The sequence below is a fragment of the Dermochelys coriacea genome, chromosome 10 (assembly GCF_009764565.3).
Source record: "Dermochelys coriacea isolate rDerCor1 chromosome 10, rDerCor1.pri.v4, whole genome shotgun sequence".
Classification (NCBI taxonomy): domain Eukaryota; kingdom Metazoa; phylum Chordata; order Testudines; family Dermochelyidae; genus Dermochelys; species Dermochelys coriacea.
Genome location: NC_050077.1, coordinates 15898491 through 15913686, shown reverse-complemented (window position 1 = coordinate 15913686; position 15196 = coordinate 15898491). Strand labels below are relative to the sequence as shown.

The 15196-nt window shown below is 39.5% G+C and overlaps 1 protein-coding gene across 1 annotated transcript in view; it reads left to right on the top strand.

Moving 5' to 3' along the window:
- The window catches only part of LOC119862388 (radial spoke head 10 homolog B2-like), a 37791-nt gene that overhangs the window by 9074 nt on the left and 13521 nt on the right, over positions 1–15196 (top strand). Inside the window, 12 exon segments of the mRNA XM_038419041.2 lie at positions 500–620; positions 2202–2378; positions 3177–3318; positions 4763–4884; positions 5753–5942; positions 6845–6956; positions 7898–7977; positions 8083–8231; positions 9228–9335; positions 10718–10894; positions 12724–12855; positions 15029–15101. Coding sequence (XP_038274969.1) covers positions 500–620; positions 2202–2378; positions 3177–3318; positions 4763–4884; positions 5753–5942; positions 6845–6956; positions 7898–7977; positions 8083–8231; positions 9228–9335; positions 10718–10894; positions 12724–12855; positions 15029–15101 — 1583 coding nt within the window.

The window sequence follows — 15196 nt, the reverse complement described above, 5'->3', positions numbered from 1 at the left end:
TTTTCCTTTAGGTAGTATATGTTGCAATCTTAAACAAAGGAAAAATCAGAATGTAGTAGTGTCAACATTGAAAATCTGTCCCAGTATTACTGGTTTCAGAGTAGCAGCTGTGTTAGTCTGTATTCGCAAAAAGAAAAGGAGTACTTGTGGCACCTTAAGAGACTAACAAATTTATTGGAGCATAAGCTTTCATGAGCTACAGCTCACTTCATCGGATGCATTCAGTGGAAAAATGCATCTGCATGCATCCGATGAAGTGAGCTGTAACTCACGAAAGCTTATGCTCAAATAACTTTGTTAGTCTCTAAGGTGCCACAAGTCCTCCTGTTCTTTTTCCCAGTATTACTGTTTTTTCCCCAGCAATAACAAGTAACTCTTGTTATCAATCGGTGGATTTAGGCACCCTAATTGCCATTGTACTGTTGAAAATCTTGTCCGTTATTGTTTGTGTATATGATAGCTGAGTAATTAACTTCTTGATTCATTTGGTTTCTTGCAGTTATAAATCTGGAAATATCTATGAAGGTCAATGGGAAGAAAATGTGCGCCAGGGGGAAGGCAGGATGCGATGGCTGACGACGAATCAGGAGTATACTGGGCAGTGGGTAAATGGCATACAGGTGCTACATCACTTTAATTCAATACCTGACTCTCACACTGGTACGATTTAGCTGCATTGATTCATACAGAAGTAAAGAAGCTCAATTAAATTCTGCTAATTGTAGATACAGGAGTGTTCTACTCATAAATTGCTTTTCATGTTATTAGTTATAACTAGCAAAAGTCCAATATTAAACCAAGCTGCTGACTTGTTCTTATGAAAAGGTAACTTAATTTTACACACCAACCAAAAGAAAATATAAACCCTTCCCATAATAAAAATCAAATCTTTTTGGCTGCAGGATATTTAGAAAGGGGCTTTAAAGTGAAAGCTTAGGGTTGGTGTAAGAGGAGGGCCTTACCCAATCAAGCACTGGACCCTGCCACTACCTCATTTCCCCCTTCTTGGGCTTCCCTTAAACTGCACCCAGCCATTCAGAAGTCAGATAACACCTCTTCTTGGGGTCTGGTTTATTAAAACAACATCATAAAATATCAACTTAAATCAAAACAAATCTTTCCCTGACTCTACATTTCCTTAGGCTGGACTCAACTGTTCTTTCTCAAAACCCAGCTTCTGCTGCTTGATGTTTCCTCAAACCTCTTCCTTGGGAGACTTCTGCTCCTGCCTCTCCATCTGGCTGGTGTGGAGTGCCCCCTTCAAAATCCTTTCCCTGGACCCTGGGTCCCTTTCAGAAGTCTTCATACTCTCTGCAGGTCTCCCTCTCTTCCTGAACTGAGCTGAACTGAAACTCCCTTTTATCAGTCTTAAAGCCTATTATGTTGGGGAGGCAGCTGGCAAGGTGGGTCTGAGCCTAACTCTCTTACAGGGCCAGTCTGATGTTTCTCCCCACCCCCCAATTAATTATAGAGAAACAGGTTTTATATTTCATATAAACTTCAGTGAAAATAAAATTGTTTACATATATAGGTCATTTGTATAGCTGATTTTATTTATGCTAATGTAGACCTCACTCAATTAATTCTTAAAATACTGAATTTATATACTAGGCTATAAGACTGTTAAAAGTGAAAATATCACCGAATCTAAGCGGTGACCTGAACATCTAACTCCCCAGTGTCCCCTCCTGTGAAAGAACCCATGGAAGTAGGCTGGGGTTGGTGTAAAACTCCATTAGATTCCCCTCACCGAGTCTTCCCCCATCATTCTGTTGGGGTGAGCGTTGGGGTGAGCTGCTTCTTTTCACCTCCACATAAAATGAGCAGGGAGTTTGGCTCCAGAGCAGCGCAGGTCTCCTAAGAACTGATTCTGGGACCCTGCCCTGGCTGCTTGGCAGGGCTCACAGACTAGGGAATGGCGTCTCTAAACTGTGGCCAATTTTCTATAGGAGACCAGGATGTGTTGAATTAGTTCATCCCCAGTGCTGCTACCATGCCTCCTGGTGGACTTCGTGCCCTGAGTTACCTGGTAGGAGCTAAGGTAACCTGGAGCTAAATCAAGCCCATTTAGTTGAATTAGCAACAGTCACCCTAAAAAAAACAAAACAAAAGTCTAGGTAGTTCCATTCCTTTGTATGAATTTAGATCTGCACCAATAGTAGCTCTTTGGAAAGTTCTTGTAATGGCTTGTCTTTTTTCAGCATGGCTATGGTACTCACACCTGGTTTCTGAAGAGAATGATTGGGTCTCAGTATCCTTTGAGGAATGAATATGTAGGAGATTTTGTAAATGGGGATCGTCATGGACTTGGAAGGTTCTTCTATGCCAGTGGAGCACTGTATGATGGAGAATGGGTTTCCAATAAAAAACATGGCCTTGTGAGTATCAACAAGTGATGGGAAAAAAAAGATAAAAATGCAATTAGGTCTCAGTCTGCTCTGTATAGCAAATATCTAAGTTTCTGTAAGGAAAACCATGTTTTCCTTAGTGTATTGGAATGCACACGCTGATGTCCATGCCCAGTGAAGTTGATAGGAGCCCTTCCACTGACCTCACTGGACACTGGATAAGTTCCAAGTGAAGGAGCATGTCTTGTATATGGTGAAATGTATTTTAACATAAAGCTTTTCAGTGTAATAGGCGTGTCTGACATTATCAGCCTTTTGGCTGATAAATGACCATTGCCTTCTGTTGGCCTTCTGGCTAAGGTCACTTTTAATGTCTGATGCACCTTCTCACAGGGGACTCCAAACTGCCTGTGAACAGGGGTGGACTCCAGCTAATAGGTTGTTTCCCTCTCCAGCTATGGTGATCACAAAGGGAAAAAATCTGGGGACACATTGTTAAAGTATGTTGAAAAGCTGCAAACAATTTAAGCATAGTGAAAAGATCCTTATTCCTCCGATGTTTCAGAGTAACATTTAGCACTTATATAGCACAGCAGCAGATTTTCATTGGTTGATCTCAAAGTACTTTACACATGCAGATAAGTATCATCCTTCACTTTGTACTATCTCATATATTGCAGTTTAAACCTGATTTAGATCAGAAGGAAATCCAAGTGCTTGCAAACATATTTCTTTTCTAATGATCTTTTATTAAATGTGCAGATTTAAATCAAAATGAAACAAAAAAGCCCCCCCCCTCTCTCCCTCCCTCTTCCCCACCCCCACCAGGGGAGATTTGTCTTCAAGAATGGGCGTATTTATGAAGGAGAGTTTATAAATGATCAAATAGCAGAGTACCCAGCTTTTCAAGTGGATGGAATGAATACGCAGGATCTGAGTGGCATTTGTACACAAAGTCCCTTTGGCACTGGTGAGCAGTTTGAAGTCATGGTGAGGAAAGTAGATAATTTCTAGTCGGATAGTTCACATTTTATAAAAGTTACACATTTATTGTGTGAGACTGTTCTTTATTCATTGAAGAGTCATACACATTTCCCTATGAAGGATCATTGATAGATACATGAGAAATTTTAATTACTAACACAAGGTTTCACAGGAAATTGAAGTTTTAAATTGTAATGTGTTCATAAAAGAATTAAAATTTAACATCATAAATGACAATTGATTTCCTGTTGGTTTAGTTTCTCTAAGTTCCTTTGCACCAGCCCAGACAGTGGTGACAGGAAAAAGCAAAGGTCTTATGTTATCGTTCCTCCTATAAAAGTGCTACTTGGCTGGCTGCTCAGTTAAGAAATAGAAAAGTAAGGGCTTGTCTGTACTATATGGTCACTGCAGCAGCACAGCTATGGCTCTGTAGCTATGCCGCTGTAGCTCTGTTGTGTAAATGCTTCCTAAAGGGCTGGTAGGGATTTTTCTGTTGCTGTAGGTAATCCGTCTCCTCGACTGTCAGTAGCTAGGTTTGTGAAAGCATTCTTCCATTGACTTAGCCGTGTCTACACCAGAGCTTAGCATAGCTGTAGCAGTTAGAGGGGTGAATTTTTCATGTACACCAGAATTTTAAGTGTAGATCAGGCCTAAGGGCTCTCACTCTGTTCTGGACCTTGCAATGCCTAGATAGAGAATGATGTAACACACATGCATAAGATTAGGGGGGGAAATCCTGAGGTGTGGCCAAACTGGATAGGACAAAGGTCAGTATGTGTGTGCAAAGGTGATTTTAAAGCTCATCTTTGCACTGTCCTGATTTGGCAGCCGCTGTGTACGTATGGGTCCCCCTCAGATAAATTTTTATTTTTTGAGTCTATGCCTATATTCTCTCAGTGATGTGGGAGTTTAAACAGTGTTTTGTTTTTCATAATGTTTTGCAGTTCCCTTTTAATAGTTTTCTAAAATACGATTTCCTAACAAAGATTTTTCTAACAAGGTCAACTTCTTCCACCCACCTTACACCTAGGAAATGATGTTGTTTAATTATGTATTCCTCTTTACTTCCATGCTTCTTTTTTTGCTCCATATTATGGCATTTAGAAGATTCTTTAAAATGAGTGAGTTCTCATCCAAGCCACATCCTTAATGCATCTAGATGCCTTTGGAAACACTGCAACATGGACATTTAACAAGACATGATGTTAACATGTTCTGTTGCACTTATGGAAGGCGGATATGGGTCTTTAATATGTATTCTGTTAAGATAATGCTAAACAATTAAATTTTACCAACTGGGGTACTATTCTTCTTTTCTTTAAGTCAATGGAACTGGGAACAAGATAATTGAGGATATTATTTTATCTTTGTATATATTTTATTTTTATTTTATTAGCCAAAGATAAATTGTTACTTTTGTTACTTGGTAGAAACCATCAGAATAGTTGATGGCCCAGGTAATACCTCTGTGTTGGGATCAAACATTGAACTAGACATATCTTCATTGCTGAACTGGTTTCCAGAGAAAGACAGACAGGAAGAAATGAAACAGGTAAGAGCCTGCACACTGCTGACATTTTTCAGTTTTGTTGCTGATATGTTTCATGTTACTTATTTTATTTTATTTGTGTGTTCTATACAAGTCTGTGTATTAAGCTATGATCTGAAAGTCTGCAGGCAATAAAAAACAAAACAGAAGCAAATGGACTGAGCAATGCCAAAGAGTTGGTGTTCTGTCTTGTTGAATGTCCCATAAAAAGCAGTTAAACAGGTTACGTTAACTTTACTGAAAAGGCATTCAATATTTCCCCTACAGGACATGGGAGAGGTTAGGTTGGGGCCTTTGTGATAACATTCCATAATGGTACCAAAGGAGCATAAAACTCCACACGGTCAGCTACGTTATGTCAGATTGACAAATCTGAAGATTAAATTCTTGGCTAGGGACTGTCTTTTATTCTGTGTTTGTACAGTGGGACCCTGGTCCCTAATTGGGGCTTCTGAAATGCATACAAACAACACAAAGTCCTTATCTATCCACAAAACTGGTGCAGTTCAGGCAACAGCAGGGCAGGTTTCCCCACAATTCCCTGACAAAGTCTCTTGTCCCTGACCTGTGGCAGCGACAGGATAGTTCAGGCTCCATGCCTACCTAGTTTGTAGTCTTTATGGTGCAATTGCCAGAAGGGTTGCCAGATAGCGAGATAGCAGTGGTAGGTTTTGGGATGTGGATACTTTTCCACTGGGAAATGGACTGAAAGGATCAAACTTCTTTCTCATAGGACAGCAAAGGGCAATCCTATGTTAACAACTTTTGGCAGTACTGTCCCTTGCTGGATTTAGTAAATACGTCAGCTGAGCTGAGGTTATTACTTGTCATGAGATTAAAACTAATGCATGCCATTTACTGTTTTGTGTAGGTAGAATATGCGGTATTGAGACATATTACAGAACTGAGAAGAATCTACAGTTTTTACAGCAGTTTAGGCTGTGATCAATCTCTTGACAACACCTTCCTGATGACTAAACTCCAGTTCTGGAGATTTCTAAAGGATTGCAGGTTTCATCATTACAATGTAACCCTTGCTGATATGGACAGGATACTGAATGGTTTGTATGCCTGTAGATTGACTATCAGAAGTATATAATGGTTAGAGTTAGGGACTAGGAGTCTGAGAATTGGGTTCTATACACAACACTATGGCTGACTTGTTCAGTGCCCCTGGGCAATTTTCCTGTTATCTGTGAAATAGGCATAAGATGATTCACTCATGTGCTTTGGGATCCTCAGGCAAAAATAAGCACAAAATAATAACACTCATCAAAAATGTTTTAAAGTGTTATCTTAAAAATCATACTTCTGTCTGAATTATATTCCTTATTGTTACAAGTAACACTTAAGGTGACTATAACTGAAAGAGATTAAAGAGGAAAGAAATCTTTTTTTTTTTTTTTGTTCAGTTTGTTTACTTCGTGTGTTCAACACCAATTTTGTGTATCGTATGCGTCACTGTTCTTCTGCATAGCCAGTTAATCGGTCAGCTTCACCTTCTTGCTGTTGTGGGTCTTTGTGACAAGTTGTAGAGGCACAACCTGATCCTTGCTACACAAGGGGTTAGCTCTAGCTTTGTTTTTCCTGCCCTATGCTCATGTGCCTACGGGAAGAGCTCTAAGAAGGGTTCCTGAAAAGGCAGAAATCCAATGGGGCCTTGCCCATCCAAGTCCAATTTCAGGACCAGGTCCTGAGTGATTTGCCCAAAACTACAGGGGCATTTTGAATTCTCCCCTACCTTCATGACCCTGATAGGTGATGCCCTGTTGGCTTGCTGACTTGGAAGTAGTGCTACCTCTAGTCTGTTTCTTCTGTGAATGTTGGATCAATGTGGGAGATCATAGGAAGATGAGAGAGGCATATTGGCACATGTGGTGATAAGCTTTTTGTTGTTTATAGATCAAACTGATTCAGTTAGTATTGATAATAGAGATTCTTTTCTTCTATCTTCTTGTTTTAGAAGATAAAACAACACCTGAGGAGGTGCATTCTCCATATGAGACTTTGCTGCTAAGAACATTTTTGACTTACCTTATTCATCTAGCAGTCCATATCTATGACAAAGACCACAAGTAAGTGCTTTTACTTAGTTTTAGTGAGAGTTGCCCAAGTTTCAGTGTTTGACTATTATATAATTACTAGATGGTAACCAGTCTCAGAATAAGCATGATCAATCTTATTCTTCCTCTGTCCCCTCTCCTTTTTCTGACCTTTCTTCTGCTCCTTTCTCTCTCCTCTGCTAATGCCCTGTCCACAGCTCCCTGGGGTGAGTGGTTGGATTCAGATCTCAGGAGAAAGTTCTCCCCTCCTTTTTCTGACTTTTTTTTTTTTTAACCAGTATTGAATTATTTAGGGACTGTACATGGCATGCATACATCAGTTTCAACTAAAAAGTGGAGTCTGGCCTTGTGATTTGGCTTCAGTCTGGGGCACTGCCATGCAACCCTCCCCTCAAAAAATAAAATAAAATAAAAAATTCCCAGCTTACCTTAAAATTCTTACTCCTAAGAGTGGTGGAGCACAGGCTTCATACAGATATAGTATAACTTCCAGAATGTCATTGGCATATGAGTGCCTTTGGCTGGTGAGTAATACTTCATAATGGGTAATTATATGAAATTTTATTTGTATTGCTTTATGTAAAATATAGTAGATAATCTGTTCAGAGGAAAGGAGGAAAAAGGAAATACTGACTTTCAGATGGATTTGTGCTCCTAAGATATTTAGGCATTTTGAAAATCCCATCCAATATGCGTGTAAATTGTATAAAAGACATCCATTGCTTTGGGCTTCAGGAAAATAAATAAATTTTCTGGAGCTTCACAATGTGACAGCATTGCAAATAGTCCCTCAGGATAGAACATAGTTAACTGAAGAATTTGTCAAGGAAAATTCCACACTATAACTTTTACAGGATAAATATCCAGTGTTGCACTTGTGAATCAAACAATGTTCCATAATACCTACTGTGCAAAAAAGGAAGTTGTAATATAAAACTTTGTTTTAACTGTAGAGATAAAGGTCCATATCTCTTTAAGTGTTTCTCAAAAATGATGATGAAGAACATTATTCCCAATGCCTGTCATATACAAGGTAAGTAATGCAACACCTTTCTGTGCTAAGCAGAATCAATTGCTGTTAGTGGTAATTAAACAAGTTTTATTTGAACTTCTGTATTTTCCCACTTCACTTCTACAGGGATTTTATTCTGTGAACAACAACAAACTATCTGTGCAATTAATTACATAGATAAATGCTGGGAGATATACAGGACTTATTGTAGACCAAGCACCATACCTCCTTATGAACCCACAATGAAAATGAGACACTTCCTCTGGATGTTGAAAGTAACAATCTTATATACTTTGATTTATGTGTCTAGGTACTAATTTATTTGACTAGTTCACAATGACATTTTTAAACTCTTGTCACCAATGACCTGCTATTGAAAACACTTAAGAACTTGAGTAACTATTCACATAAGATATCCTATTGGCCTCAAAGATATGGTTCACAAGAATAAAGTTGCTCACATGCTTAACTGTATAGAGGATCCAATTCCAAATTCTTTGATTCCTCTATGCCTTAAACTTATTTTGAGTGTTTAATGTTTTTAATCAATTTAAATATTTTCACTAACGCTTTTTAAAATCTAGATACTAATTGTTACTGATTAAAAATTAATGTCTGCAGAAGTCCAAGGCTGACAGATTCAGAAATAAAATAACATTCAATAAACAATATTTTTAAACAATGTATTTATGTAATTTGAAGTTTGGTAAAGCTTGGACGCAGGATTATTTCCCAGAGCCTTGGAATTTAGGGACTGATCCAAATCATATTGAAGTCTCCCACTGATATCAGTAGGTTTTGGATCAGACCCTTAATGATTAAAAATCAAGCCTGCTTACACCTCTGGAAATCAGCTGCATGCTTGCAAGACTCCTCTGTATTCCTATGGGGAACACTTACTGATTCACCCCTTCTTTTATGCAGAGTGGAATTAAAAAAAATAAAACTGGCAGACAGAGAAATGGGTAGCTGTTAGGTGTATCAAAGTCAGCAGGTGCCAGGGGATAGTTAATTGATGAACTTTCCTGAACTTTGGGTTTAACATACTGTAAAAGTGAGTACTAGCTATATTGAAGTCAATGGCAAAAGTCCTATTGACTTCAGTGAGGCCCCGATTTTATCCTATATAGCATGAATTATTTTGTGAGAGACCAATCCTGCTTCCATTGAAATCAAGGGGAATTTTGACATTGACTTCAAAGGGAGCCAGATCAGGTCCGTATTTGTAAATGTCTCAAGTACTAGTAACTTTTGACCTTTTTGACATACAGGATTTAAATATGCTAAGCAAACAATTAACTGCTACAAAAATTGTGGAAATACTGGTAAAGGACAATCCTTTTGTACGCGATGGAGATGACTGCAACTTACAGCATGAGGTATGTAAGGAAAAAAGTACAAACAGTTCATGATGCAAATCGTCAGCAGGTAATTGCTACAGGATCAATTACAATTATTTTTAGAAGCTGTCAGCAAGTAGAATTGTACCATCATACCTTCCAGAAGAGAAGAAAAATAGCGTTGTTTATATTCAAGAAATGGAGCTGATCATTAAGCATCCCATCTTGATATTCCTTTGTTCATCATATATCATCTGGGTTATTTTATCTCACATATTTGTCATTGTTCCATGGTTTGCTCATTATCATGCCTTTCCTATTACTGAATAGTTAGCCACAAGTGTGTTCTCTATGCCCTATGACTGCACACTGGATGTCTGAGATGTTTTCTGAGAGTACAACAGTGCATAGAATGAAATTCAGCTCAGTCTGGTGCAGGACTCTTTGCACCACTTATTTTCCATGGGGGAATTACACAGGAGAGCACAGATTGAATGGCTGCACTGGGAGGTCTCTGCACTTCTTGCTACTTAGGAGCCTTTAGACTGGAGCATCACCTGAGTGATGAGATCCTTAATCGTGCAGATCTGCTGGCCCAGGAACCCTGAACCTGGGGTGTAAAGCAGCAGTGCCTGCACTTCCAGCCTACAAGGCTGGAGTAGTGGCTGTGTAGGCTCTCAGCCAGCCTGCAGGTAGAGACTTTCATCCCCTCAATCCCTGTAGGAATCTTTGCATTCAAGTGTGTGCAGGGTTGGTGAATTTCTCTCCTAAGGTATTAGTTTTCACCCAACGGCAGTCTGCTGTAATCTACAGTATTGAATTTGTTATAAATACCTGTTTGTGGTGGCTTGGATGGACGTAGTTTGTTTTATTATTAAATAATCCATTACATGCCCATTACTGTAGACTCTAGGCACAATGCATACAACAAAACACCGTCCATTCCAGACAACAATATAACCATTCCCCTGTCCACCAGATAGAAAAATATCCCTGAGCCTTAATGCCACATGTAGCAAAAACTTAGCCAGGAGGATGATGCAATACTCTATTATAATTCAGTTGTATGCAATGTGAAATACTGTATTTACTAAAATTTACAGTGAAATACTGAAGTACTATATTCTATTATGACATTAGCAAGCTCATGTCATAATAGAATATAGTAATGTAATAGGACTTTGGTTATGATTAGTTTTCCACAGAGAAGAAGGGTCATGATCATTATTGATTATTAGGCCCTGATTCAGTAAGCTCTTTAAGCATGGTACACATGAACAATCCAATTTAAGTCAATGGGACTGCTTATGTGCTTAAAATTAAGCATCTACTCAAATGCTTTGCTGAATCAGATGCTTAGTCCTCAAAGAGGAGATTCTACAGAAATGAAATAATTATTATTTTATTTTATTTTATTCTAGTTGGTTTTTCTTGAATTCTTTGAAGCTCTTCTTGACTGCGCCCTGTTATATGTTACCAATGATATGATTAAGCAGCAAGTAGATCTTGTAAATCAAGAAGGAAATGGTTATAGAACTGAAGATTACACAGAAGGGGCACGGCATATTCTGCAGCTCCCAGAATACTCCTCATTTCAGGTACTAATGATGTAGAACTTCGTATGCTATGTTATAATTTAATATATATATTACAGTAAACATCTAGAGGTCTCATTAATGGACCAAATAGTTCTGGGTTCCATGCAAACATGTATGAATTAGATCCCTCTATTCCATGCAAACATATAGTCCCTGCCCCAAGGAGATTACAGTTCAAGAAAATAAGTGACACACAAAGGCTGGGAGGAAAGGGATCCAAGCAAATGTATACAATTTTTATATACACTTACACTTTTTTCCTGATAAATTCTGCATATGTAAAGTATGTGCAGCCCATCTGCCCCTTAAGCCACTATTAATTGGCTGATTTCCTGTAAGCATTTTGGCAGAGGAAAGTGGCCTTTCAGATCAGTTCAGAGAAGGCGTAATTGGCAGCATGGAAAAAGGCACAGATATTTGTGTGGGAAGCTGACAAATGGGTGGACATTGTTGGAGAGTGAAGTTTACATGACAAGAGACAAGTGTCTATCTTCCGTAAAGTGCAGCTCTGTTCTAAAAAGTGACCCTGTAAAAATGGCATTGTAGATTCTGTTTTCAATTAGTCTCACTGTTTCACAGTCAGCTAGATAGTTTTTTTTTTTTTTTTAAAAAAACAGTTAAAGATTCTACAGATCAAATGATGCTTTCAGTGACATCTGTGCAAAAACACTGACAGCACTGGAGATGGCCTGGGGTAGCAATGCATAATTTGGTTTATAGAATTTGGTAGAGGGCATAATTTGGTCTGTAGAATCTTTTATTACTAGCAGTGATGCACAATGCAGAAGGAACCCAGCTTGATTCTCAGAGCCTAGGCTGAATTTGCAATGCTGTTAGTTAGGAAAAAAAAAACAAAACCCTCTTTACTTGCAAAGTGAGCAATTTCTACCTGGAAATTAGTGGGAGACCATGAAATCCACATATACATTTTTAGAGAGTGTTGTGAAAAAGGACTTCACCAGAATAGGGTTCCACCATAGGTGCTGGAACTAGGGGTGCTGGGCAGGCTGCCGCACCCCCTGGCTTGAAGTGGATTCCATTATATACAGGGTTTACAGTTTGGTTCAATGGCTGTCAGCACCATAGGCGCCGACTCCGTGGGTGCTTTGGGGCTGGAGCACCCATGGGGAAAAATTGGTGGGTGCTCTGCACCCACCAGCAACTCCCCACCCCAGCTCGCCTCTGCCTCCCCTGAGCGCCCCTTCCCCACTTCTCCTCCTAGCTCCCAGCACTTCCCACCGCGAAACAGCTGTTTCGTGGCTGCAAACACTGGGAGGGAGGGTGGAGGAGGGGGGAATGCGGCACGCTTGGGGAAGAGGCAGAGCTGGGGTGGGGATTTGGGGAAAGAGTCCGATAGGGGCAGGGAGGGGACGGAGTTGGGGCAGGAACTATGGGGCAGGGGTGGGAGGGGGCGTGGGGTTGTATCGAGGCAGGGCCAGAGACCTGGGGGGGGTCGAGCACCCACCGGCACTGGGAAAAGTTGGCGCCTATGCTCAGCTCCCCCATTATACAAATTGTTCCAGCACCCTGGGTTCCACTGTATGTAATACCCAAACACAATAGCTACATTAGACACACAGAATGTTTATTGCTTCCATTAGCCATTTGATGCTTTGTTGTCATAGCTGTCTAGCTATGTTGTAAGCTATATGTATGTTGTAAGCTGTATGCTGTAGCTAAGTTGTCTAGCTTCAGAAGGCATAAACCATTTGCCCATGTAATTTCATGCTTGAGTTTGATTTCTAACATGATAAAGTTACAATACCATTTTCAAAACTGTACTGGATTATGCTGAAAACGCCATCTCTTTTGTGTTGGTTTTGTATTAGTCCATTCATAGCAGAAGTATGACCAGTGCTGAGGTAAGCCATGAACCCTCTGAGACAAATCACTACTACATTTCTACAAGGTCTTCAAGCAAGCTAGCACAATCACCTGATAATAGAATAAAGAAATCTGAGGTCAGTAAAACAGGTGCTCTGAAAAGGAAAGTGAAAGGACCATCATTTTTTGCTTTTTCAGGCAGGGGGCAGACAGGCTTGACTCTCTCTCTTTTTTATTTTTTTTTTAAAGTTGTATGTAGTTTTGAGATCTAAAACACATTTGAAGAAAATCTGGCCCCACTGAAGTCAAAGTGAGTTTGCCCTTTACTTTAATGGGGCCAGGATTTCATCTGTTGTTAATAGAATATACGTGTGTGCTGCATGCATGTGTAGATCTAAAATAGATATATTTACATTTGTTAAACAAAATATTTGCTTCGATTACTATCTCCAAAGACTTGTGTTTAGAATACTGTCTCCTCTACAGCAGCTGATGACATAATTAATAACTAAAGCTGGAAGGAAGCACTGAAGAGTTAAATTATAGATAAACCTTCGTGGGGCACAGAAGTTATAGCTGGGACTAGTGTGGCAATGGGGAGCCAAGCTTCAGATTTAGTTGCATGCAGGGAGCTGGGAACTGGTCAAAGAGACTTGGAGGCATCAAGTAAGATCACTCTAATTTTAATTTGTTGGTATTTCTGAAAGCACATATTTTCAATGTTTAATTTCTGAAAATGGGACCTTCTCACCATATCTGTTTCCTGTGTATATTTTGGGTCTCAGCTGCTTATTTAATGATTAAAAAATAAGCTTTTACTATTCTTTCCTCCTGTTAACACTACAGAGTTAATAAAGGTGCACAAGCAGGAGTATGTTCATTCTCTCAAAGAAGGAATTCCAAAACTACATTCCAAAATGGCAGGGTTAAATTCTGCCTCCAGAAAACCTCTGCAACTCTGTTGTTACTGCACAAAGCTATGTCTCCAATGCAGTTGCACTGCTGTAACTGGACAGAATTTGGCTTGCAGAATTATTATTGTTGATGTAAATATGTATGTGTTTTAGTAATAATAACCACCTCCCCTCATATTATGAGGTGGAAAAATTTCCACTTGACTCTCAGATCCTATGATATGTTTGCAGCTCTGGCATTTAGTAAGCAGACTAAACTTCATAGAGAGTCACTGAGAGACAATAGACATGGAACCCCTCATTGCCATTTGACAGTTGCTTGTCAGAGGGGAGGACAATAATGTAAGGCTGCATAATATGAAATTTGAAAGGAGGAAGATCATATTTTCTCACCATTTTATTTCTCTTCACATCCTCCACTAATCTCTCTCTTTCCTTAGCTGCACTTGTAAAAAGTTTCTGGAGACAGTTTCTCCTACTGAGTAATATAATCAGTAGTGGAGATTCATTACTTTACTTCAACAGGACAGGATGACTAACGGTATCAATCAGTTACCTCAGAAGGACATGTGTAAGGAAATGACCTCTATTTTCAATAGGGCTCCAAGGAACATGGCAGCCATCATCTGTGAGCCTGTGGTTCAAGAAGATTCAGCTAAAAAGCCTATTAAAAAGCTACTGTAGATGGCTGCTTTGGTAGGGTAGCATGGTCTAGTGCACTGAGGATAGAGCTGGAAATCAGGCACTTCTGTGGTCTCTTCCTAACTCTTCTGTTGTTTTACTGTGTGGCCTTGGACAAGTCACTTAGGCCCTGATTTGGCAACTGGCTCAGCACAGACACATCCTTGCAATTTAAGCGGGACTCCTATGGGCAGTGGGGTGTGTCCACGTGGAGCCAATTGCAGGATTGGGGCCTTAATCCCTCTGTTTCCCCCTCTGTAAAACAGGTATAATCCTAGGTTTCAGAGTAGCAGCCGTGTTAGTCTGTATTCGCAAAAAGAAAAGGAGTACTTGTGGCACCTTAGAGACTAACAAATTTATTAGAGCATAAGCTTTCGTGAGCTACAGCTCACTTCATCGGATGCATTTGGTGGAAAAAACAGAGGAGAGGTATAATCCTATTTCCTTGTAAGATATTACAGGAATATTGTTAGGTTTGATTAGCTAATATTTGTACAAGAATTTGAAAATGTAAAACACGACATGTATAGTTCCAAGTATTATTAAATATTGACTACAGCAGGCAGGATTGTAGAATTGGCTGTACTGAGGGCGTCTTGTGTCTTAATGTAGTAGCTGCTGCTATTCCAAAATGCTTTGTGGATGAAAACATGTGCGAGAAAAATGTAGAAATTCATAATTATATTTGTGATTTTTGTTTTCATTCCAACACAAGGTTAAATCCAAGGACTCTGCAGTAGAATACAGAACTTCCAGACAGACTTTTAAATCCACTGAAAAAGAGAGAGGTGAGTACTACAGAATAGCTGTTGGCATCTATTACTGATAGTGGGGGAAAGAGAATATGGCTCTCACAAGAACAGTCCTCCTCCCCTGAGTTAAT